Source organism: Pezoporus occidentalis, unplaced genomic scaffold (genome assembly GCF_034315485.1).
Source record: "Pezoporus occidentalis ecotype Australia unplaced genomic scaffold, CSIRO_AGI_Poc_V1 ctg49, whole genome shotgun sequence".
Classification (NCBI taxonomy): Eukaryota; Metazoa; Chordata; class Aves; order Psittaciformes; family Psittacidae; genus Pezoporus; species Pezoporus occidentalis.
In genome coordinates, this window is record NW_026915824.1 from 3,691,190 (window position 1) to 3,718,321 (window position 27,132).

The window sequence follows — 27,132 nt, forward strand, 5'->3', positions numbered from 1 at the left end:
GATCAGCATACATTGTCCAATGTATGTTTTCACCTTTGTTGATCTTCAGTTGCTTGTGGAAAAAGTCAGATTCAAAAAATTCCCTAAGAACAAATTCTCAGTTCCAAGTAGGTGCAAATCCCTCTATCTTTTTCTGTTCCAAATCTACTTTTTCCAACTCTGCTGTGATAAGTAGTTAAAACTTCAGCTTTTATAAAGTATGGTTTTGTTCATTTATGCCCTGGGTACATTATTTCTGCTCTGTGAAATGTCCAACAGTAGCCCACCAGCTCCGCATTTTTCCAAGGTTGCTTAAAGCCTCTGCTCATGTACTTCTACCATCTACTCTTTTTACTGGCACCTACTGCTTGCCAATAGAGAGTGAATCACTGCGAAACACCCAGTTGTTTACTACCTTTCTGGAAATTTTCAACTCCAGTAAATCTTTTAACTACTCCTCCTAGTTAAGTGCTGCCTGAACAATATGCTGGCACTGTACATTATTGTTCTTCGGTAATGACTCACAGCCAAGGGTCTGAGAGAAGCCTGTTTTACTGAGTGCCTGAACTCTAACTAAACATATTATATTTTATGAGCCTCAACATAACACAGTGCAGTCCCAACGCACTGCATATGCACACTCATTTCTTTGGCACTTACTAGCTCAGCCATGATTGCCTTCACATATCTGAAATTATCTATTTTGTATTTTCCAGAAGGAGGCTTTTTTTTCCTTCTCTGCTCATGCATGATTAGCTCAGGCCTGCATCCAGGTCTATCTTGCTTACCTTTATGAAGAGAGGAACAAAGAAATCTATAGAAATCACCATACTTTCCAGTTATAACTTCATCACTTGTGTTGTCAATGACAGGTGCCCCTAGGATAAGCTGGTCAGAATTTTCTGCAGATCTATATACTGGTACTAGATTTTGTCACCTTTAACCTCTTTTCCTTTTCCAACACAAGACTTTAATTTGGAAAGCACATTGAGTCACATGAAGTCTCCATGGAAACTTTTGTTAAATCCTTTGATCCATTTACATAAGACAGTATATGCTATCAACTGACAGCATTATTAAAAATCATATCTCATTTAAAAATATCTTTGAAGGTTTAAGTGATCTAATTAGGAGCCACACTTATTATATTACTTCCATACCTGGCACAGAGACCGATTTCTGTGTTTCCCTAGGTAGTCTTGATAGTGTCTTCCATATGGTAGGAGACTTTCTTGCCTACTTTCATTCTTGTGGTTCTCAGAAAGTGGTATTTATTAACAGCAGATGAACTCAGCTGGAATTCAGGCGGCCACAGGTGGCCAACTGCATGTCTTAAGAAGTTCTCCAATATTTCAAGGATGGTTTCCAGGTCACCCCAAGACTATAGAGATGCAGCAAAATAACCTGCTATCTCAGGAGCATGCAAAGGCAAGTCAACGTGGCTCACATGATTGGCATCATCAGAGAGTGCTAAGATCAAGTTATACGCTTCACACTCACAGTAAGAACTGCAGAGAACCATTAACAACTTCTCCCTAAGAACAACTCCCAACCTCTGACAAACATACACTTCCGTTACCAGCCATATGAAGATTCTGGGAAGTAGCTCATGAGGTTGAGGAAGGCTGCCCAGATCTGATACAGACACAGCATACAATTTCAGTTCTAGTGATTGGGATCTTTATTAAACATGCATTATAAAGCAGTTTATTAACATATTGGCTTTCTTCATAAAAGTGAACACATGCATGTCAATTGCTGCATGTTCTTCTGAGTTTGGTAGTGTGTGGGAACTCAAAAACCATTTTTAAATTTGTATCAAACACAAGAAAAGGAAATAATTATTGCTAGACACCCTATAGTTCTGGCAGTGAAATACTGAATCATAAACTGTAAAACAGTATGTGGAGGTGGGAAGAATAGAAGGCAAAATAGAGTGTGCTTTCTGTGCAGGGTCCTCAGACAGAATTCTAAACTGAGACTGCGTATGGCTATGTTAAATAGTACTAACAGTCTGCAGGGCAGAAATGGATTTTCTTAAGCAGTTTCCATATAATGGGCTTGGTAGCTTTGAGAAATGCCTTACCTTAATGGTCATTCTATTGATGTAGAGCCTAAAGACAATTTTTCTAACTAAGCAATAAATTACAGCTGTAGGAAAGTCTGGTAAGTCACTATTAGATCTGTGCAGAGCTCTGAACCTTCAGGTTTTAAGGACATGTCAAGCCTCTTACGTAACTTTACCCATGAATTCTTCCTTCCCCACCTAGTTTTTCTTACGGCTTTGAGATCAAAAAGCTCCCTTCAGACCTCACAATATCACCCAAAAGGTAGGTGGTTTTGGCTCACAGATGATATTTACCACAATAACAGCTCCTTTCCCCTCTTAATTTTCCTTCATTTTCCCCTATGAAGCTGAAAAACCCTTATTACAGTTTTGTTCTGTGTTTTTCTTCTGTTTCTGTTTTTTTCCCTTCTGAGAGGCTGGAGAAAGGTGTTGTTGATATGCTATCTTTCTTTGTGCTCAACAACTTGCAAGATATGCTAGATGTTTGATTCCTTCCAGATCACTGGGAGGCAGCCAAAGGGCATACTCCAGAAAGTCTGAGAACATATACTGTATCAAAATAAACCTGCTTTTTGACAGTTATACATATATCTTCAAATTGCTTCCAATGACAGAGGCAAGACCCCAAATTTGCTTCTAGGCCTTCCACTGGAATGCCCCAGCAATCCCTTCTGTAGTAAACCTGGAGCTAGCAGGTGATTTTAGATCATTTCACCTTTTCCTTTGCATTGTAAGGGCTTCCGAGATGTCTGTATTTGAGGAAGATGAAATAAAAAGGCAACTTTCTCACCTAATAATACAGTTAATGGAACAGAAAGTGCAGAAAAGCTGATGAAAAGGTGCAATGAATTTTTGTTTTAATTGACAACTATGAGGTAGCTTCTCCATTAACCTCATGCAACTGGTTTGTAACTTGTGCAGAGGATTAATGCCCTCATGATGTAAACAGCACACGACACAGTACTTTTAGTACTCAACATCCACAAACATCTCTAGCCTGTTAAATCCTTCCTATGCTTCTAGCTTCAGTGGTACCTTAACTAGCTGAATAGAGGAATTACATCTTATACAGAACAATATTTATGTAAAATTTGTTTGCTTACCATGAAAGAGTTCAAGCAGAAGCAGCTCATTTACTTTAAAAACAGTCATTATTCTACTTATCTTTAACCATATACCTTCTAACACCTCCTCAGGCTAGTGTAGAGTCCTTATCTACTCAAATGCAGAGGCCAGATTTGACATAGGCATGCCACTGATGTCTACAACAACATAACATGGTCGCTTTTACTTTCTCTCACTTCTGTGAAGTATTTTATTTGCATTTCCATTAACATAAACAGCTTAGCCAGGTACTTTTCACATGTTCAAATTCAGAGCCTATCAATGCAGATGAAAGAGATTTTCAGCCTAAAAATTACTTCTGAAAAACTGGACGCTCCCTATCCCACCTTCCCAAAAAGTCCCTTAGCTAAGTATCTTTGCTGATGTTGCCCTGTCAACAAAACAGACAAAAGGACCTCTGGAAACACCTTGGTTTTAAAATCCTAGAAACATTTAACAACAGAGGTATTATCACAGAACCCTTTATAATTTGTCCTCCTTCTAATTCACAAGCATTCGCCTGAAATTCTACTAGCATTCAAGTTTCCCTTAAAAATTGTAAAAGCATTTTGTAATGCTGAATTGCAAATTACTGACTACAGTTATAGAATATCAAAAGATGAGACAAAATACTAGAAATTACTTTGGAAAAAACATCCTAGTTCATTTTAAATTACACATAAATTTCAACAGGCATCTCATATAGAAGGTTTCCAAATCTGCAGTTCCATTTGTCATTGTTATTGCAAGGTTACACTCAATTGCATAGTTATGACAAGGTTTAATCACAGTTAAGGTACAAGGTACTAGCCTGAATAAAAGTCTACACAGAAACTTTAAAAATGTGTTTAGTGTAATGACTGTGATTTTTTAAAAATGAGAAATCTAGCTTTTTCTCCTTAAAGACAAGCTCAGAGTACAACTTATCTATTCACTAAAACATAAATTGTCTGACCTCAAAAGGCAGTATATGCCAGAAAGTTATTATTACAGAGAGCATGTCCCTCAGAATGTGTGAAAAAGAAAAGAGAGAAATACCACCCAGTAGAAATAACAACTCCCTAAAACAAATCTTGGATATACAACACCAAGCACTGATAATAGGATGCCTCTCCACAAGCAATTCTGGAAAAGAAAGAGAACAAAGTATCTGATGGAAATCATAGTTTAACATTTGCATATCAGCTGGCAGAAGCTCATAGGACTTAGCTCCAGTTCCTCAGGAAGTTTAAGAACTTGATTTGTGAATATCCAATCAGTGAGAAAGTATCAAAGAGATACACTGGAAATGACTAAGAGTAATTTCTGGTGTTGCAAAGGATGTATGTAACCAATACTTCTGAACATTAAAGTACTGTGGCAAGAATAAATCCCATCAGACTTCACCAAGGAATCACTAGTGGATTAGCATGAATTTCAGAAACCAGACTAATCCTCTTCTGTTTCGCACACTCCTCCAGCTTTTTGAAAGTAATGAGCTATGGGCCAGTGCAATACTATTGTATCATTTAAAGTAATTAAATGAATATTGATAGCAATCAAGTTAATTTCACTTAACATTATTTAATATATATCCACTTCATCTTTCTACACATGGTCGTTCCCCAGCAGAAAATTAATAGCTCAAGAAGATATTGCAACCAGATTTAAAACTATAATAGTTTCATTTTGAAGAGCTCTGCCATATCAAATAGCCTTTTACAGAAAAACAAAGCTAAACAGAAACATAAGAATCATACTTATGTGTTCAAAAAAGATAATTCCTGATGAGCTTCTGGAACTCCCTAGCAAATAATGAGAATTCTTGGGATTCCTGCTGTCTAAAGATTTATTACTTGGACATGGGAGCTACAAAGCCAGGTAAGATTCTTCTTGCATAAAACAAGTGAGGGGAAAAAAGTACACTCAATTTCTACAATACACCGGTTTTGGAGATTGTTTTCTGTTTCATCAAGATACTTGAAGAAATTCTGTATTCTGGTTCAACCATTCAGCTCAAAATAAGAGATGGAAAGGGAAGAGTTGTACATGGATGAATTACTTGCCAACATACATCCCTGTATACCCTTTAAGTTTCCTAACTTATAAAAATATAGCTAGCATTTCAGAAACAAAACCTTCTCCCCCACCCCAACTTATGTAAAAGATGTGTCTTCAATAAAACAGGCTCTGAGTGACAATTATGATTATGTTTCTTTCTGCTACTGAAGAAACCGATAATAGCAGCGAACTGAGCAACTATGCATCTAGACATTGCAGGATGTATCTCAACAGAGTTAGAAAGGAATTGATGTAACTCTCCCTTCTTGAAAAAGGCCCAAATTTCTTGTAAAAAGCCTATCCAGGGCGCTGTCTCTCAATTCTAAAGCAACTTCACCGACAGGCACAGAATTAAACACGTATTATATTTTCAACAGCTGCCTAAGGGATGCTGAAGCAGGCAGACAGAAAATTATATTGAACAAGAAATCCAGGCAGAGATATGCTGGTGGCAGAGGAAGAATATTCTTCCATCAGTCCACTGCTCTTCCATGGATTGTCACAGACCTGGCCACAGATCTTGGGCAGATTAAAAAAAAAAAAAAAAAAAAAAAAAAAAATCAATTAAATTCCATTTTCTGCCTTAGATTTCAGCCAACCAACTCTGGAATGTTAGAAGGTATTTTATATATAAAACCAAATTTGTGCTGTCTCAACTGTGTGTTTGAAACATGAAATGATTGTTTCAGCTTTTATATTTAAGTAACATTTATACCACCCCTAGGAATCTGCATTAAAGGCCAAAGCCAACAATTGGAAGTTATTTGCATTAAACAACTAATAAAACACTTTCTGCATTGCATTTTTCTTAGGAACTGTGATGTATACTACAAGTGGTAATCTTCCTGACTACGACACATTCAGCAGCACAGTTCTTTGTAAAAGAAGGTAGAAATTACCAACCCAAAGTGCTGGAACAAAAGAATTACGCCCATACCAAAGCATAAATGACAAAAATGGCTATCAATGTGACTTCCAGTTTTAAATGATTAGGTCACAAATTGAACATACTCCCCTCCTTAGTCACCTAATGCTTAGAAATTTTCTCTCTTCTGTTTTTCAAAGTCTTGCTTTGTGGGCTAGATAAGAACTTCATTTAAGTGCCTTCCTTATTTTCTGGTGGCAGAACTTTTACGTAGGTTTAGAAGACCATAGCTAACAAGAAGAACAACAAAGTAGTGTCAAAGCAGCTTTCAGGGACAGAGAATATGCAGAACACAAACATCTGAAATAGGGCCCAGATATCCAGGCAAACTACCACGGCTTAACAATGTACTGCCTGTCATGGGTACTCTTAACAACTGACTGCAGATGTTTAGAGCCTGTGGCAAATGGAAACCAAAAGTATTCCAGCCTTTCTTACTGGCACTTGAGCCATCAGCTGGATCAGCTAAGCTCAAAAGGCTCATCATCTCTCCTTCAGATGGGTTCAGATACTCTGAGACAAGGATTCCTGCCAATATTCCTACTGAATGTCTCTCACTCATTTTAAATTCACACACCTGATTCAAGCAATTCAGCCTAAAAGCAATTATGGAAAATATTCAAGTACTCAGTTGTATAGAGGAACAAAATAACAAGACTAACAATTGAGGATGTTATTGCAGAACATTAAACAATATCCCTCCTTTATGCTACAGAAGAGGGAATTACTTCATTTTAACTATAATGAAATATGTAGAAATTGGAAATGAATCTCCATTCAGGTGCTTTTGTGCTAAAATGCAAGAAATAATTGCTTAATAAACTGCTGGCACATTTTAGAACGTGCTTTATCATAATCCCCAGTGAAGACTCTAAGGGATAGCTTCATCCATTTAATACCTTTAACATAAATGGTTCAAGTCTTAGAGTGTTCCCTCAGAACAAAAGAGACATTTTCGAGGAGTGTTTGAAATGCAGCATTTCTGACAGAGATAGCAAATGCTACCACTCATGGATGTATGCTATACAGGGTCTTAAAAGCTATGGTGTTTAGCATTTAAGGTCCCTGCAACACTGGTACTAAAAGGGGAAAATCTCTTCCCCTACATTCATACAGCTGTTTCGACAGAAGCCTGACACATGTTAAGTGATCCTTCTTCCCCTGTGCTTTGTTTTGACACAAATCGGGAGGTCAGCTCCCAGCATGCCTGCCAGGCACTCCAGATCTGTCTTCTGTGGCTCTTAACACTCCACACATCAACGTTGTGTCCAGTTGCAGAAAAAGAGGGTTTCCCTTTAAACAAGGACAGGGAACTTGTGCGATACAGATGACCCGGTGTGCAAGTTAACCAGCTCCAACAGTTCACTTTTGTCAACCGAATGCTGAGCACCTTTCCAGTAAGCCTGCGGGACACGGGAGCTGCACAGCTGCATCACCAGAGAGCCCTGAGAACTGATGCGCTCACCAGCCACAAACAGGGCTGTGCAGCAAAGCCCTGGGCTCAAAGGTAGCTTTGTGGTGTTGTCATTTCTGCTGTTCTCTCTCCTCTCTCTCTCACACCATCTCAGGGAATTCTTACTCCCCTAAGGATTCTCCAGCACAAAGGCAAATGAAAGACACTTTCCAAGCTTTTGGACAAAGTGAATGTATGCTTTTATACAGTTATTTTTCTGGAACTCTATTGCTCTTTAAGACAGAAGTGATGAAGTACTGTGTATATTTTGGAGTTATTCCTTAAAGCAATGGCAAAACACAGGTAACATTTTTAAAACAGTGAGAGGTACGGCAAGTAAAAAGTACTTGTATTGTAACAATGAGCAATTTCAATACTCCAGCTGTAATGGGAATTTCCTGGTATGCAGTTAAACTAAATTCTGCTTGGCTCAGAGCCATGCAAATATTTCTTTTCCACATTCCCACCAATTACAGAAGTACAGTAAGTGTTCTTGTTCTTAAGTGCACTATTACAGAGACACAAATAAGCCATTTTTCTTCCAGTGACTGGAGCTAACATGTCTAAAATACTGTATTACACATTTGGCAAAATTGAAGCATGCTCCACTTTTTGTGTTGCATTAGAAAGCCATGTCATTAGAATCAACTGAAAATGGGTGGTACCACAGCATGTCCAAATCAGACTAGACACTCTTTATGATGGTAGTAGAGTTGTTTATACTTCAGTGCTAGTAAAAGTATTCACACTTAGGAGAGCAGTCACCAAACAGAGATCCACTATTGATAACTGCTTCCATGCAAACAATAGCAGATACGTATCATGACGGAAACCTTTTAGGGAAAAATTACATTGCATAAAGTCAGTTATCATTATAAATCCATGTTTCAGACTGATAATTTTATACTAATTTATCCTACTAAAAAAGAAAAGCTAATCAGAAGTATATACATATTTTACATACTTTTTAGAGTGAAATATATCACCCTCACAAACATTGCCTTCCATCAGTCACAAAGTCTACCAAAATCTAGAAAGACCATAAGAGTGCAATATAATCTCTTAATGTACACCAGCTGTAGTCTGCCTGTACCATGCGTGCTTATGTTTCCTCTTACAGATGCCCCAAACTATAGCACAAGGTTGAATATGAGTGCATTTCTAAGCATAAAAAGAAAATTGCCCAATTTTGGAAGCCTCCAGCCCCATATAGAGTGCACAACAAAGATATGTCTGAAGTGCAGGAGGGTGAATTTCTACAATGCTAGCATGAAAAAAAGAAATATTCTCCAGAATCAACCATTATCACTAAACATGACAAATTAAGCATGGAAACTCTATTTCTATGCTCAGCTCAGACTCATATGACCATCTTAGAAAAGAAATCTAGGTATCTCACTAAGAGTTAAGTACCACCTTATTCACATTCTGCCTACTCTTACCAATCCTATGCACATAGCATGTACCAGGGGTAGCTGACCCTATAAAGACAGCATCTAGCCAGATCCACAGGTAGGGATGTTGGGAAACACAGTTCCATTCTCTTGAAGACAAACTGGTAAACTCCAAGCTCTGGAGTTTACAGACTGCTACTGGCAGGAACTCTCTGACCAGTGCAAGGATGACTGTGAGACAACTATGGCTTTGTGGACAGCTTTACACTGGTTGGAAAGGAGATCACATTTTCTTCATCTCAACTACAGTACCAAAAACTGAGATAAAAGTATCACCTCTGTACAACATCCCTTTGCACTGCATCGATAGAAAAAACTTCGCAGTGCTTTTGAGATCTGCTCAGATTCATTGTCCAGAAAACGCAAGGCCATATTCTGTCACTTCAGAAAGCACAACAGATCACATCCTCAACTAGGTATGAGCTTTCTTTAAGTGTTAGAAAAGGAGAAATGTCTGCTTTGCAGATATTCTCCACCCTCAGTGTTTTCAGAGCCTGTATCCATAGCTGTTCAAGAACAAAAAGATAAATAGCATATTCTCATTCAACACCATGACCACAACCAAAAGTGCCTTACTACTTTCAGGCTCTAGGGTCTGCCATTTTCTTCCCCTCAAACTTACTGAAAAAAAACCCCAAACCTTGCTAAAGCCATCTTCATGGTTCAACATTGATCACAGTAACCCTATCTTCAGTTTTCCCAATGCCTATCCTTCACCTCTACATTAGATGCCAACTGTATCAAAGAAAAAACTTGGATCAATCCCCATGTCCTTGTTCTAGAATTTTAATAACTAACCTCAGTCAGCCAGTATTTCCATTCCTTATGATATCTTTTATTATATTAAATTATCCTTAGGTTTCTGCATTTTCCTCCTTAGTCACGCAAAGCATTATCCCCTACATAATCTACAGACCTATTTATTTCTTTAGATGCCATCTTTGGTGTTATGTCTATCCATGGTTACATCAAGGTGACTGGCTAACAGAAAAATGAAACTTCTGGTTCTCTAACTCCTTGTATTTTTTCTTCTTGCATGTCCGTCATTACCATTTGTCTGTGAACATGGAATCTGCTACCAAAAATAGTTAAAAAAAACCCACACCACCAGCAAAGCTGCTTACAACATCAGCTTACTTATGCCGATGTTCATACCCTGTCTTTCTTTCAATATATGATTTACCTGATCTGTTCTCTAGGCTTTAAAACCTCTGGGGCAAGAACTATCATCTCTGCTCATATTATAGTTAGCACAATAAAGACTTAAAACAGGTTAAAGTTGTCAAATGTTACTACAGTATATTGCTTTTTATACTACCAATTCAGTTAGGTTTTATTAGCAATAGTTCGCATGCTAAAACTCTGCACAGACCTTTATTCTATTATTACATTTCATGTGAAAAGCCTAAAATGACTCCTGCATACTTAGCTGAAGAAAGATTTACTCCATCTAACAAAGGATGGTACAATTTAGCCTTCTTTTACAATGAAGCAGACAAGACAACCGCTCTTTGCTGAATGCTGAGGAGTGGCAATACTAAGAGAGTTCAAAGTCACTTTTAAAGTGACTCTTAGATAAATCTTTATCTTCTACTCCAGACAGTTGGTCTAGACTACTTACAATATAATCATTGCTTGGGTGCTGAAAAAACCAACCTAGCCAGATCACACGTGGTACTTATGATTTGCTGGTCTCCTTCCATTACATGCCCAATACTTAAGCAATGCAAAGCTCCATTATGACACTGCGTCAAGAAAGTGGCGGTACCCCATTTGGAACCCTTTTGGAGACAGGATAATATAACAATATTTCCAGACAGAAGGACTGCAACATCTTAGGCTTTACAAGAGGTCATACTATGCAATCTCAGTAGCACATCACACTCCCCTTGTTACAGATGACATGAAAAAGCGCACAGACTTACTGACAATTCTCTGATTAATTTTCTTAGTTCCCTGTGTCCGTGTTTCTCAGCGATAGTTGCTGGATCCTCTCCATATTTGTTGGTTATTTTGCAGGCCTTTGTGGCCTCAGGAGAATCGAGTAGAAAAGTTGCAAGGTTCTTTAATCCAAATCTGGCTGCGCAGTGAAGGAGAGTAGGAAATTCTTCCAAATAGCTATCTGTATATGGAAACAAAAGCTTTCATAAAGAAGTTTTGCTTTTATAGAACACCTTCTTTTACAAAATTCCTTTGAATATTAGTGCTAGGGAATCACAGTTATCAAACTGCTAATACAGAACTTCTATCCAAAGAACAATTCCTCCAACTAACAGGTTTACAATTCACATATATATTTTAACAAAGGAGCCTTTAGTCTAACTAAGAAATCTCTTTGTTTTGACAGAAGGATTTTAAAGCATTTAAGTTCTATTAAGAAATAAGTTTTCTTGCAAGGAGAAGAAAATTCTACAGCCAAAAAATGCTTTGGCTTAGGTGTATATTATTTAATGCTTTAGGAGTGTTTATAGTTTGCAGCACTTCAATTGGGCATTTTTAAAGGTTTATGGCCCTATGTTTTCATATTAAAAGACATTTCTGAAAATTCCCATGACTACCAGAGACTTGCAAAATTTTGCTTATCTGTAATGAAAACCTCAGGGAATTTAAAGATGAATGTATTAGATAATGGTCTTTTAGGATTTACCTGAGAAAGTATTATATTCATTTCTATCAGAGACCTTATTTTTCACCCTAGAGGACTTGGACAAAGCTAAACTGAAGTCAGTTTATCATTTCAGCATAGTCCTGTATTCCAGCTCTACAAGATGCCACAAATTATACAGTACAACAAAGAACAGAAAGAAAAAAAAAAAGTGATCAAGCATAAACAATACTTCCCTTTGCCTTCATACTCTAATTTGGTTTGTTATGCAGCTATTTGTCTATATATCAGCATGAAATGTACCTCTTTTCCAACTATGTATTCATTGTGCTCCAGGCACCACCAACTTCATGCACCCTCAGGGTCTTTTTGGCAGTCTTTACTACCCAGTGCATGAAGAACTGCTTCCTCTAGTTTATTTTCAACCTGACTCCTGCTAGGTTCAATTGACAATCCTTAATTCATGTTATTCTCCACCTCTCTCTGCCCTTCTAAGTGATTTATTCATTCCCAGATTCTTTCTTGAAGAGCTCCAGTCTACTTAATTGTGCCTTACAGAGAATCAACTCCATAACCCCCATTGCTCTTTTCTAAACATATTCCAACTTTAATATATCTATTTTGAGATGACGGGACAAGAGCTGCACATGATACTTAAGTTGTGGGTGAGCCATGCAATTTATGCATTGTCATAATTATGTCCTGGTTTGTTCTCTATTTCTTTTCTAATAATTCTTGGTATTTCATTCGCTTTTTGATCTGCTGCCTAGCAACAAGGTGATGTTATCATGGAACTGCGTGGTCTTATTCCTCAGTGTTAATAGGCTGCTCAAAGCCTCTCATTCTGTATGACAACATAGGACCACTTTTTCCACATGCATCACTTTGTTTCTACCTACAATGAATATCATCTGACATTTTACTGCATAATTACTAAACCTCATACAGCCTTTCTCCCATTCCCCCCCCAGCTAGACCTCCTCCTTACTACCCTGAACATTTTGTATCACTAGCCTAAGTTTTTTCCAACTGTCTGCCTCCTGGTTTTGGCCAGATGTTCATCCATGTGATGACTTGACTTGATCAACTTAATCAGGGTTGATGACTCTTATAAAAAACGACAAGAAATCTATAAGCAAGTCTTCATCTTACAGAAAAATTATTTCATCACAATTATTAATTTGTCTGGTAGAGACAACACATTAACCTGCTTCCAGTTCTCAAGGTCCCCAGAGAAATTGGGCTTTGGCATCACAGTTACACCTTCCAGTACTACAGAACTGAAAAACTGCACAGTACTGTTAGAAATCCAGCTATTTTACTTTAAAATTTCCTCAGAGCTCTTATGAATACCAGTTAGTCTTGGTAATTTCTTTGTGCTCAACTTGCCCATTTCTGTTGTAACTTTGTGATTTCTTCAACTCCAGACAAACTCTTTCCACATGTCTCCCAGCAGGACTACAACTTGGGAATCTACAGAGTTTCTTATAGCTTTCTTAAGTTCTCTTTCATATTGCAGTCATTGGCTGTCCTACAGGGACATGTCCTGCATTTTCAGCCTTTTGTATACTGGAAAAAGACTTCGCAGTAGTAGCATTGCTCAACATATTAACTGAAGTTCCACAAACTGGACTTTTTTCTGTAGAAGATATATAAATGTTACACCAGAATATAGCCATTTGACTTCTTGTCACTACTTTGCTAACTGCAGGGAAAACCTAACCTCATTCCTGTTGCGGTTTAAACCTAGCTATGGTATGGATGTGCTGTGGTATGGAATGCCTCTTTGGCTAGCTTGCGTCAGGTGTCCTGTCTCTGCTTCCTCCCGGCTTCCCCTTCTCCCTGGCAGAGCATGAGCCTTACAAAGTCCTTGGTCAGGGTAAACATTACTTAGCAACAACTGAAAACATCGGTGTTATCAGCACTGCTCCCAGGCTGAAAGTCAAAACACAGCCCTGCACCAGCTACCAAGAAGAAGAAAAATTGACTGCTACTGCTAAACCCAGGAAAATTCCCCACAGACGGAGGCAAATATATACCAATTTCAGGGGCTGTCACATGAGCAGTAAAAATGTATGCAAGTAATTTTAAGGCTGGGATCACTGCAGTAAAGCCAAGTGTACTTTTACACATTACACAGGATTCTATTAAAAAAAAAAATAAAATTTTTCAATGTGCAGCAATGAATTAGGTGTTGAACAGTAATTTTAAGGAGCAGACTACATGAATACTAATCAATAATCTGCATCCTGTTAGCAGACCCTAGAAGGTCAAAAGTAGTTAGTAAAAAGAGTATTAATAAAGTATTAATAACATGTTCTAAAAGAATTTCCACTCATGCTAATGATATCTGAAACAATTAGTTACAAATTCAAAAGGAGAATCAAGTCTATATCTCCAATGGACTGCATGCTATGATTTTATCATCAAAATAAAGAGAAAAAGAGACAATGGCATTTAGAAGCATCTTCTAGGCTTGTAACTGAGTTTTCCAAATAAAAAAACAAAGATACCCCAGAGACTTCAAAAGCCCTTCAGCTCCTTTGCAATTGAGCTTGTTCTTCTGGTTACCACTCAGCTCCTCCTTAGCTAGATTTGATATTAAAGCAGGAATGCTGCACTTACATACTTTGAACTTTACAGAAGACTACATCATTAACAAATGAAATACCTCAGCCAGCCGTGGAAGATGGTAAAAATCAGTAAATCAATTTCCTAAAACAAACTTTTTTCCAATACTATTTCTGGCAGTAAGGAGGAAAAAAAAGAGGTTGTATTCAGGTATGAAAACTTTAAAATCAGCACTGGTAGTAAGTGAGATCTTTTACATAATACTCAAAAAAGACTTACGCAAAACAAATGGTTTTAACACCACATAAACAACATTAAAGCACTTTTCCCAAGAACAAGACGTAGAAATAGTTTCATTTATTTCTTGTTTTGAGAATGAGTATTCAGGTAAATCTGACCTGCATACCTTCACAACTTTTTGGGCTATGTGAGCTTTGCTATAAAATCATAGCACCTCAAAAATGTTGTTTCTAGTTACAGTGCCTTTACTCTGCCCAAAATGAGCGGAACGCAAAGACTTATTTTCTTGTGTAAAGAAATGTGAACTACACAGGCCTCAAACAGCAGGGTGGTTAACATGGCCAGCTTCTACAAAACACATCAGACAAGCACACACATGGCTTCTGGGGCTTCCTACTGTACAGATGCATTAGGAGCAAAGCGCTGTCTGAAAACAGCTGACTCTTGTCACACCAGTCCTACCACCTAAACTGACAGCACAGCTAACAAAACTGTCCCCGCTCCCAAATGAGCAACTAAAAACTCTTCCTATTGACAAGAAATACAGGCTTCCAACTCAAGATACCACCTAGGGAGACTCTTCCTTTAAGGAATGCAAACACCGACGAATGACATCATCATACTATTCCTAGCACTTTTGACTTCAGCTGCTTTTTTGGGGCATGATAACATTCCACCTACAGCCTAGGCTAGGTGCTAACAAGATTGGGATTAGAATTTGAGAAATCTCAGTTCAAACTTATTTTCCTCTGCCCTCATGGAATTAATGCTAGGCATGTGATTAATACAGTTGCTCCCGCAGGGTGAAGAGATTCAACAATGAACAGTGTAGGAAGATAAAGCTTGCAGCCATGATGACTGCTGTTTCTGCATTCCAGCCATGAACAGTTTCAGACATCAAATTGTACCAGCTATTCCCACAGATGCCTCATATATACTCTGTGGTGTAGAGGGAAGGAGCCACACGAACACCAGAAACTCATGGGGAAAGCAGGTATGTGGCTTTGTCTACTGGTCCTGCATTTCAAAATTCCATTTCATTTAATTACCACAACACTTTTGGATCACAGAACCTCTTCAGGCTCAAGAGAGACATATGTACTTTTTGCTTTAGTTATGCAGATCACCAGCTTGGATTAAGAGGCCCTTGACTTGTCACCTTGCCCCTCCACACACTAAATGCCTCGTACCTACAACTTTTCCACCTACCAACATATAGTGGCATACTGATAATACAGAAAATAAGCAAGCCCTGTATCTGCAGGCACTAACCTCATGTCATCTGCGGTCAGTACAGCACCATCAGGCTTACTCTAAGAAAGAGAGGCTCTCTACATCTTAGAAATCATAGAATAATAAAATGGATGGGGTTGGAAAGGACCTTAAGATCATTTAGTTCCAATCCTGGGCAGGGACACCTCACACTAGACAACAGCTCCCAAGGCCTCATCCAACATGGCGTTGAACATTGCCAGGGATGGGGCATTTACCATTTCTTTGGGCAGTCTGTGCCAGTGCCTCACCACCCTCACAGTAAAGAGTTTCTTCCCTGTATCTAACCTGAACTTCCCCTGCTGAAGTTTGAACTTATTACCTTTCATCTTATCACTACAGTCCCTGATGAAGAGTCCCTCACCAGTATTCCTATAGGCCCCCTCCAGATACTGGAATGCTGCTATAAGGTCTCCACGCAGCCTTCTCTTCTCCAGGCTGAACAGCCCCAACTTTCTCAGCCTATCTTCTTACAGGAGGTGCTCCAGTCCCCTGATCATCCTCGTGGCCCTTCTCTGGGCTTGTTCCAACAGTTCCAGGCCCTTATGTTGAGGACACCAGAACTGCACACAATACTCCAAGTGAGGTGTCACGAGAACAGAGTAGAGGGCCAGGATCACCTCCTTCGACCTGCTGGTCATGCTCCTTTTGATACAGCCCAGGATATGGTTGGACTTCTGGGCTGCAAACGCACACTTAAGCCGGCTCATGTTCATTTTCCCATCAACCAACACCCCCAAGTCCTTCTCCGCAGGGCTGCTCTTAACCTCTTCTCCACCCAACCTGTAGCTGTACCTACGATTGCCTCAACCCAGGTGTAGGACCTTGCATTTGGCTTTGTTGAACTTCATGAGGCTGGCACTGGCCTCTCAGAAATTCCTCCCCTAAATACATATTTAATTAATCAATATAGTAAGGTTAATGACATCAAAAAAGACAATGGAAGCCTCCTGATCTTTCTTTTTGCTCTCATTCTGAAAAGAAGCACCACTACTTAAATCCCTCCCAAACCACCTGACAAAGGTGAAGAAGTTACCTCTTTCCTCCACATTCTACAGCAAAAATCAATGACAACTAAAGGTAACACCTAAAATAACCAAGCAGGAACAACTCACTACAAGATCTATTTGTGTAGGATTTTTAAAAAAAATATAATTGTTCACTTTATTGCCGATTTACAAAATTCAGTGAACTCTTAAGACAAATTAGATGTTCTACTGTAAAGAAATTTCCACCATACTGTGTTTAACTGCTTTAACTGAAGTTTTGTATTATACACATTAGGAAGAGGCTGTAATTATTTGAAAGCACACATGCTTCAGGCAGAAAATACCGTTCTTGAGCTCACAAGTTTGTCACATTGAATTGGGGAAAATTGCTGGAACTTTTATCAACTGGGAAACTGCAACAACTGATACATTTCAGCTAAATACATAGAACTGTACAAAAGTAGTAGTTATTAGGGTAACTAGAAGTCAACAGCTTTTGCTCAGTAGCAGTCCTCTAATGAAGAACATTAAACAGAAAAGCTGCTACCGTTTGGCACCTACACTAAGAACTAGTTAGCTGGTGATCATAAGCAGGAAGGAAAGGTTAAAAAGAAAGTACCCAAGTGGCATATTCGCAAATTTTTAAGAGCATTAAGGCAGCTTTTTCAACTTTCAACTAACTTTAAGGCCAGTGCTTGCTTTTAATTAAAGTTTTAGTTGACATACAACAGGTTAAGAGGGAATTGCTGTTTTGTCCTGTCTTAATTCCTTCTCTGCTCTTCTCTGCAGAGCATTCTGGAACATCTCAGCTATAAAACAGAGCATAAAATCTAATATTACTGTACTGTAGCACTGTCTTAGCCTGTGGGAATTTTCATAAAATTGCAGTAAGCAAACAGAGCAGCCTACAGTGATATTTCTGCAGATCTTGAAGATATTATTCTTTTATTTCCCAAATTATTGATACAGGACATTACCATTTTTTTTTTGTAAGCAACTTAAATAGACAGTTAAAATTATTTCTACTGTGTCAATATCAATCAAGCCAAAAAAAACGCTTAAATCCCCATCTGTTTCTTCTCCCCCAGTCTGTTCTCCCCCAGTCTGTCTTTTCTCCCATTGTTTCACTAGCAGCTGAAAACCCAGGTTGCTTCTCTTTTGGGATAGATGTTTCAGCTTGAAATAAAGAATTACAGGAATCAGAATAGGTCTTGCTATATTGCTAGCAGTGTTAGGTGACAAAAAGCAGCATTTTCTACAGAGAACAAATTCAGGACTTATCATAAGCCTGCTTGAGTTTAATCAGAGAAACAGTAACAGATAACTTGTAAAAAAGGTAAATTACATTAAAGTGGAAAAAAGAAAGGGGTTTTCCTCAAGTAAACTACGCATCTCTTGAACAGGAATCAATGTACAAATAATTCCCAAATGTGAGGATTCAAGAACAGAAACAGAGCTTCCTAAGGTCAAGAAAAGTTTTGAAACCTAAGCTTGTATTTTTAGTGCATTTTGACTAGATTCTATTGCCAGAATATAATATACATCAAGGTACCCTGAAATCAGTTTGGTGCAGAATGCAGAATATTCAGGACAGTACCTCCAGCTTTGGTCACGTACTTCCAGAAGAGATGGAGAATTCCACAACTAAAAATCTCAGACATGCCTTGGCTCTGTCTTTCAGTTAACACTGTTGCTGAACACAATGTTTTTCCAGTGACTTCTGTTCAGTCTGACTTTAGCTTTCTCATCTGATTGGGCTTCCAGTATTCCCCTTCAGAGACTGCAGAATAATCTCTTTAAATATCACTCATTACTAAAACATTTTTTCCCTTGATAAGCTGAATAGAAGTCTTTATCTTAATTCTCCTATACTGTTAGTCAATAATACCCATGCATAATCCTAAATATATTTTGACAATGTTCAGATAGTTTTATGGTCTTTAGAACTACAGAGAACATATTGTACAACAACAACAACAAAAAATAAAACAAAAAAAAACAAATAAACCAATTAAAACAAAAAAAGGCACAGTTCAGGACTGAAGTGTGCATTTTATTTCTGACAAGCTTTTATATGTACAGCAGTTCCAATGATATTTTTCTGTTAGAGATTACTGATGTACTTTTTCATTACTACTCTATTACAGTAGGATACATCACCAAAAGCAAGCAATTGAAACTTCTTATGTATGGCAAAATACATTCCAATGCCTACCACTGGAAATCACGTCTACTTTTACCATTTCCAATTGCTGCCTTTTGTAAGTCTGTATCTTTTGAGTAATACTGACAAACTTAAGAGGAGGTCAAACAAGATACAGTATCATCATTGCCTTTATTTAGGCATAGATGCAATTTCCTTCCTGCATACAGTCCAACAAATGAGATCCCATAAAGAAAGAATATTACACACATGTTGAAGTGCTTAGGGGGCTATAGCCCTAGGTTTTCATATTGAAAGGAACATCACAAAGTCTGATGCGCTGCTCAAAGAACTCTCTTTGCTTAGATGGTAAGAGATGCAAATTTCCAGAACACATACTTGTGATCCATGGTATCTTTTGAAGATATCCCACTAGGGAAAATCAGCACATACAGGAATTATGAAATTAGGGCTGATTCATCTGCTTGTTCAGAGATACAGGAATAACTCAACTCAGTGCCAAAGAACTTTTTGTCTGTTAACTAAATTTCCTTCCAAAAAGTACTTAATTAGGTTTTATTATTTAACATTGTCTCTTTGGAAGAAAAGATGGTGCTTGGAATAAAATGATGTAAAAATGGCTTAACAAGGAGATGCTAGTCCTTTACTAGACCTGATATGTTTAATGCCTGCTTGGGATGCTCTTATAGGGAGTCAAAGACATGGATTTACATACCTTTAAGGGAGAAGGGGAATCAGAGCCTAGTTTTTGCACATTTGAGTGCTTCCTGCTCTGCAACCACATCTTTCTATCACAAATAACCTAGGCATCTAACTTTGAACTTTCTTGTTGTGCTCCACATCACATCAGTTCTTTTTATGAAGGTCCCTATTTGGCTAAAGTTCACAAACAGTCAACTTGTTCTTGAACAGCACAGGCCTTTTCGGGAGGAATTGCAGGTTGGTAAGCATTATTTTCAATATTCACAAATGTGCCCAGGTCTGACTGGTTACCACAGAAGTAGAAAATCTTTTGATCATCAGAACTAACATTTCACATTGGGAGTGACTCTTCAATGTGTCCTATACACCCTCATCCTGCAAGTCTTGCACAGAAAAACTTCAATAACATGTGCCTCACTTAGCAATCTACTTGACCTAGACTCACATTTAAGCTCATTTTTAGACTACAAGTGGAATCATGTTTATTTAGTAAAGGGGGGTGAATTCCATCTTCAAAGAAACCTTACTGAAAAGGAAAGGAAGCATGATACTGGCCACTTATTATATTTGATTATGGGATGTGTTATGTTTTACATGATTGTAGTGAGCTTATTTTCTTGCAAAGCCAGGCACACAAAAATAGAAGTCAGGCAACTCAAACATATCTTTCTTAAGTATTTTCTTGGCTTTTGTTTTCTTCCCCAAAAGTTTCTGAGAAAGGCTGAGGTCTAACACACATCTGAAATAACATTATAGCAATACTTTCAAAACACAAGCTAAATAATCACACTCTTGGTTTATTGCAAACCAATCTGAATCCTTAGTAAGTGGTTAATGAATTCAACCAGAACCCCTAACTGGTACTAACAGTAGCTTCTTTTGACACACTACTGAATTGTGCTTATAGTCTACTTTAGAGACAAATCCTATTTTAACACACTGGGATGCCTTTTTTTTTTTTTTATAACGTAATTATCTGTTGCCTGGAAGTAATGGAAACTATTAAGTACATAGACTAAAGTGAATGGAGAATTTTACTGTTGTTCTAAGTTCAAAAGCCATCTATTCTCTTCAGATAGAGAAATCTTTCTGATTTTCTTTTTGTCACCAAACTTTGAGAAAGCCAAGTTCAAATTTTATTGTGGGAGACCAATTACTAGAGAAAAAAATAATATATGATGTACAGGCATCTCCTCATGTCTCTTATTGCCCATTTTGTCCATAAGCACACATTTGTTCAGATGTAAAGCTGTTATTTTGCAGTTAATCCAAAGCTCAAACATCCAGACTAGCATAACTACATACTGCTGAGTCACAAAGAAATGATTCACAGAATTCTTTTTCCCATTTTTCCTGGTTATGTTGTCTTTATTTGTGGCTTAAATAAATTGTCTTACTAACATGCATAAATAATAATCGTAGCATCAGTAATACAAATCAATGCATACAAGAAGTGACTCACTAGCTTGTTGATGGTGCTCTTCATTCTGGAATGGGCTGAATTCATAAGTAGACATTTTGCTTTTCAATAAAAAAGTCAAAACATTGTCCAGCTTCTCCACAGAAGAAAATTTAAAAGCCTGTTAAAAAAAAAAAAAAAAGAAAAAAAGAAAAATTGTTACATATGTATTTTTAACTTTACACTCAGGGCATTAGTGAGTAAAATTACTCAAATCAATTGATTATTACAAACTCACTTTTAGTAAGAGCAACATAGGTTTTGAAAGCTTCAGAAGACATACTCTAACATAGAAGCATCATGATAACACAATCCAACTAAAGAAGAACAGGTGTAACAACTTCCGAAGTTCAGCCACAACTAAGAACTTCTGTATGAAGGGTAAGGACAGGAAGATTTGTGTTTAGCAACTCTCTATTTAGCTACAACAATGAAGTGCAATCAGGAGCTGTTCTAACAGTTGCAAGGTGCTAGGAAATCCAAGGTCTTAGTACAGCAGCAATTCAGGATGAGCATAAAGACTACAGTAGCTCTGTTACATTAAGATTGCATACACTGCCCAGTAGGAAACAGCTTCAATTCCATCAGGCTAGTCATAACATCACTGACAGATTAAGCAACTGATAGCCGTCAGTTAGATGACTCACTGACTGCCATGAGATCTTTTTTTGATTGTCTCTTTCTGGACAGAAGGCCAAGATCAAGAAGGCTAATGACTCAAGGTAGCCAAGCTTTGCTTGGTGTGACAAGAGAAGCACAACTACAGAGATTTTAACAGTAAGAGTATTTTACCTTGAGTACTATGCCAGTAGTCCAGTCCGTGCTGCACTGAGCACCAAAAGTTGTTCAGCCACAGCAGAGAAGCGCTCAGGAGGAATAGGTTTATTCTGCTCAGATGTCAGCAGCCCTGCATTAAAGTTTGTTTTCCCATACCTGAACTGTTTCTAGCCAAGACAATTCTGGGAGTATCTACAGACACAATTCGAATATAAACTTAAGAACTCCATGAATGACATGCTGAGGAGAAAAGAACAGAGGGGTCCTACTGATGCAACATGAAGATTAATTCCCAAGACTGTCAGAAGTAAGAAAATAAGTGTGATGTGATCAGAAAATGTTGAGGACACAGGTAGGATATAATTTTCATCTGAGTCCTGCCCAGAATTAGAGTCATAGAATCATAGAATAATCAGGGTTGGAAAGGACCTTAAGATCATCTAGTTCCAGCCCTCCTGACATGGGCAGGGACACCTCACACTAAACCATCTCACCCAAGGCCTTGTCCAACCTGGTCTTGAACACTGCCAGGGATGGAGCATTCACAACCTCCCTGGGCAACCCATTCCAGTGCCTCACCACCCTAACAGGAAAGAATATCACACAGTTTCACAGTATTCTAGAGATTGGAAGGGACCTCAAAAGATCATCTAGTCCAATCCCCCTGCTCGAGCAGGAACACCTAGATAATCTTACACAGGAATGTGTCCAGGCGGGTTTTGAATGTCTCCAGGGAAAGAGACTCCTCCTTATATCCAGCCTAAACTTCCCCGGTTTAAGTTTTAACCCATCACCCTTTGTCCTATCACTACAGTCCCTGATGAAGAGTCCCTCCCCAGCATCCCTATAGGCCCCCTGCAGATACTGGAAGGCTCCACGCAGCCTTCTCTTCTCCAGGCTGAATAGCCCCAACTTTCTCAGACTATCTTCATACGGGAGGTGCTCCAGTCCCCTGGACTTGTTCCAACAGTTCCATGTCCTTTTTATGTTGAAGACACCAGAACTGCACACAATACTCCAAGTGAGGTCTCATGAGAGCAGAGTAGAGGGGCAGGATCACATCCTTCGACCTGCTGGTCACGCTCCTTTTGATGCAGCCCAGGATACAGTTGGCTTTCTAGGTTGCGAGCGCACACTGAAGCTGGCTCATGTTCATTTTCTCATCAACCAACACCCCCAAGTCCTTCTCCGCAGGGCTGCTCTGAATCTCTTCTCTGCCCAACCTGTAGCTGTGCCTGGGATTGCTCCGACCCAGGTGTAGGACCTTGCACTTGGCATGCTTAACTTTCATGAGGTTGGCATCAGCCCACCTCACAAGCGTGTCGAGGTCCCCCTGGATGGCATTCCTTCCCTCCAGGGTATCAACCGAACCACACAGCTTGGTGTCATCGGCAAACTGGCTGAGGGCGCACTCAATCCCACTGTCCATGTCAGCGACAAAGACGTTGAACAAGACTGGTCCCAACACCGATCCCTGAGGGACGCCACTCGTTACTGGTCTCCAGCCGGACATTGAGCCATTGACCACAACTCTTTGCGTGCGGCCATCCAGCCAGTTCTTTATCCACCGAGTGGTCCACCCATCAAATTGATGTCTCTCCAATTTAGAGACAAGGATGTCGTGTGGGACAGTGCAGAATGCTTCCAGGTAGATGACATCAACTGGTCTATCCTTGTCCATCAGTTCTGTGGCCCCATCATAGCAGGCCACCAAATTGGTCAGGCAGGATCTCCCCTTAGTGAACCCATGCTGGCTGTCACCAAGCACCTTGTTGTTTTTCATGTGCCTTAGCATGCCTTCCAGGAGAATCTGCTCCAAGATTTTGCCAGGCACAGAGGTGAGACTGACTGGTCTGTAGTTCCCCGGGTCATCCATTTTCCCCTTCTTGAAAATGGGGGTTATACTTCCTTTTTTCCAGTCATTGGGAACTTCATGAACATGAAGACAAGTTCATGCAGGTAGGGAGCTACTATTAATAAAATATGATTGTTTGTTTTTTCCGTAATTAATACTAGCCCTTCCAATATTGCTTATGAAACATGGAAGTGATTATGCTTAAGAACCTGTAACCTATTTCTTTCTATAAGTCATCCTTTCTGTACTGTCACATTATATTCCCTGTATTTGTTCTTCAAGAATTATGAGTATATGGTTTAGTTCTCAATAACCAAAGCAATCAGCATTTAAAAAAAACACCCCCAAAACAAAAAACAAAACTAACCCCCCAAAAAGTCTCTACCTTTACTTTCAAGAATAAAGATATAACCTGAATATCAGACTCACAGTGTGAACTGAGAAAGGAGATGCAAAAACCGCCAAAACATCTGTAACACCCTCCACCACCTTATTAATACCTACATTATGCTTAAAAGTTAACATCAAATTTTATTTAGCAAACAACATTATTCTCTCTTATTCCAAGAGGGTCTTCTTAGATATGGTATCATCATTGGTACTACCTTAAAAGAGTTCAATCTAGAATAAGACAAAAATAAGTAGTAACATAGGAACTAGCTCAGATGAGTGCATATGCAGATACTGTGCCATGAAGAAAGACTCAAAACCTGCGAGCCTGAATACCAGTGAAGAACTGGTATTCACTGAAGCAACTCCATAGCAGAAATTCAACTATATAGAGAACATATAGGTGGGCTTCTAGGTGAAATAAACCTGAAGAAATATTTTCAATTTCCATTTGAAATGGCAGGGACACCCCTTACACATTTTTCTACCTACTAGTCCTCTCTGTTCCAAAAGAAATGAACAAAGAGCCTCTTATCAGTTGTCCTGAAATGCCCTAGGAGCAATTTCAAACAGAATTCATTTCAGACTGTCTTGTACTTTAAAGCTAAATAAACAACTCTCAGTCTCTTTTCAACAAGCACTCAGAGTAATCTTGCCTACAAAGCTCCTCTGCTTTTTAATACAAGCTGCGGCAGAAAACCTTCCTTCTCTCTTTTTATTCAGTCAGAAATCCAGGGAGGAGTACCTTAAGAGCTTATAGCTCCTTGTACTCAGACAAACAAATTTACATGGGATAAAACAATGTTTCACAATCAGAAAGGGAGCAATTCTTTGAAATAAGAGCAGCACACAACTTCAAGAACTTACAGAAAAGTTTTTAAGGTCATAAATAGTTGCGTAGCTTCACCACATCAGGCTAGCTAAGTTTTACAAGAGATTGAGACAGAAACTAGACCTTCCTGATCTCCCAAAGGGAGCAGATTAAATTGAAGCTCAATTTCTCATGCTTTAACAGGCCTGCCTTCCGGTGACCAACCTACCCACTTCCATGATTTCAAAGTCAGGCACAATACCTTTCTCATACAGCCATCAATGGAACTTGCTTCAAGTTTTCCACCTCAATGTTTTTCTCTTAGTCCAGGGATCTAGAAGCTGAAGGCTCTAGCAATGATTTAACAAGCTATCTTGTTAACTAAAGGATAATGTGTAGCTTTGTTTTGCTACTCTACAGCAGAGTTATTTAAAAAAAAACAAACACCTAAAGTCTATGCTCAGGTCTTTCCACACATAAAGTCTGTTTCAGTACTTACATGAAAATAACAGCTGAAATACCAGTGAAAACAGAACAGCAATAGGACTACACTGCACTATCTAGCTTTATACCAACATATAGGTCACCTCCACCAAGGAATGCCATTTAGAGACTTTTACTTTACTGCCCATTCCAGCTCCAGAGCACTCACAGACTCTAAGTATGCTGCATTTACATATTTCAATGTGTACCCTACACAGGTCTTTATAGGCCCATGAAATCTTCACAATAAATCCCTCCAACACTATGTACCTAAACTTCACACTGAAGCTTCACCAAAGCCAACAGAAGTAGAACTGTGCTTAAAGTGCATTGCAAGAGAACACTGAGCCATGCATGAGTTTAGAAAAGCCCACATTTTATCTGAGTAAAGATTTAAAACATGGCAAAAAAGTAAAATCACTATATTCTCCCTGCATGCTTACAGGCAAGTTCTTCTTTTAAGGAGCCACACATAATTAAGGTAACGGGCCTGTAGGCAATTCTTGTCACGCTCTCTGAAGCACAACCAGCTTCTCTCTGCTCCATGCTTCCATCCTAGTCCTTCTGCAAGAGCTACTACCTATCCCAAAGCTCGTCACCACCAGCTTGTCCTTGTTCAGCACCACCTCCCCAGGTGTAGGCACTATCTCCACTCCCTCCCCCTTTTCAAAGCAACAAGACACAGCTGCAAACAACAGAGAAGCCTCATCACACCTGGGTTTCCAAAAATCATCCTTGAAAAGGACAAGACCAAGCACGTATTTTACTACTTTTGTGAACAAAATTATCTACATTTTTTAATAACTGCTAACAAAGCTCTGAAAATATCCGCCACTGAAACGCAGTGAGTAAAATAATATACTTCTCCATGGCTTTAGCAATACTAACAAGGTTAAATTTAGATAAAGATGAACTTCTTCAGTGGTTCTTATATATATATATCAGACACTACTTTGTACACACTTCAGTATCTAGATTTCTACCAAAAAGAATGGGCAAAGCTTAAAAATCACTTAGGCATTTCTGACAATTTTAGCCAATGATAGAATATGAAGAGATTTCATACGTAGAGGAAATAAAAGAAACACTTTAATATAACAGCCGCTGACGTGGCTTAGAGGATTGAAATATTAAAAAAACTGTTTCAAAGGAAATATCTCTGGGATCAGGTAAAGGTGCATGCATAATATCACCACATAAGTCATATAACCATTTCTTACAAGTTTTCATAGAAAAGGCTGCAGTTTATTTTTATTCTTCATTTTCACTATAATTGGAATCCTGTTTGATGAATATAATAAAAAAAGTCCTTTAAGGTATCAAGTCTTGCAGAATCATAGGAGTATTATTCAACCAAAGTCTCTCATAAAGACTCCCTGAATCTCTCCAGATCTTCTGAATCACTCAAACTAACATAAACCTATCAATTTCAGTAATAAGGATATGACCCTAGCTTCAATTTTGTTTACAGAACCTAAGAAACCTGTACCTGAAAACCCAAACACTAAATAATGCAATCAATAGCTGCATTTGATAAAGTCTGAGAGAAAAATCAATACAGCATGTAAATCCAGGCGAATGTTGAAATGAGAAGTTGATGAAAAGTAAACTATGAAATATGAAAAAGTTTATTTATGAATTATAGGAACCTTAAAATCAGTCTGATCACTGGGTTACTGTAAGTACTGCCCAAGAGAAGGTTTTTTTTTTTACGCAAAATTGTATGAAGAGAGAGAACAAGAAAATTCACAGCCTTCAGCCAATACCTACCCTCATATATTCTGACAGCAA

At 38.5% G+C, this 27,132-nt stretch overlaps 1 protein-coding gene across 1 annotated transcript in view; it reads right to left on the reverse strand.

The window, feature by feature from the left end:
• The window catches only part of BANK1 (B cell scaffold protein with ankyrin repeats 1), a 140,685-nt gene that overhangs the window by 70,285 nt on the left and 43,268 nt on the right, over positions 1 to 27,132 (reverse strand). The window contains 2 exon segments of the mRNA XM_062636739.1: positions 10,949 to 11,145; positions 21,029 to 21,146. Coding sequence (XP_062492723.1) covers positions 10,949 to 11,145; positions 21,029 to 21,146 — 315 coding nt within the window.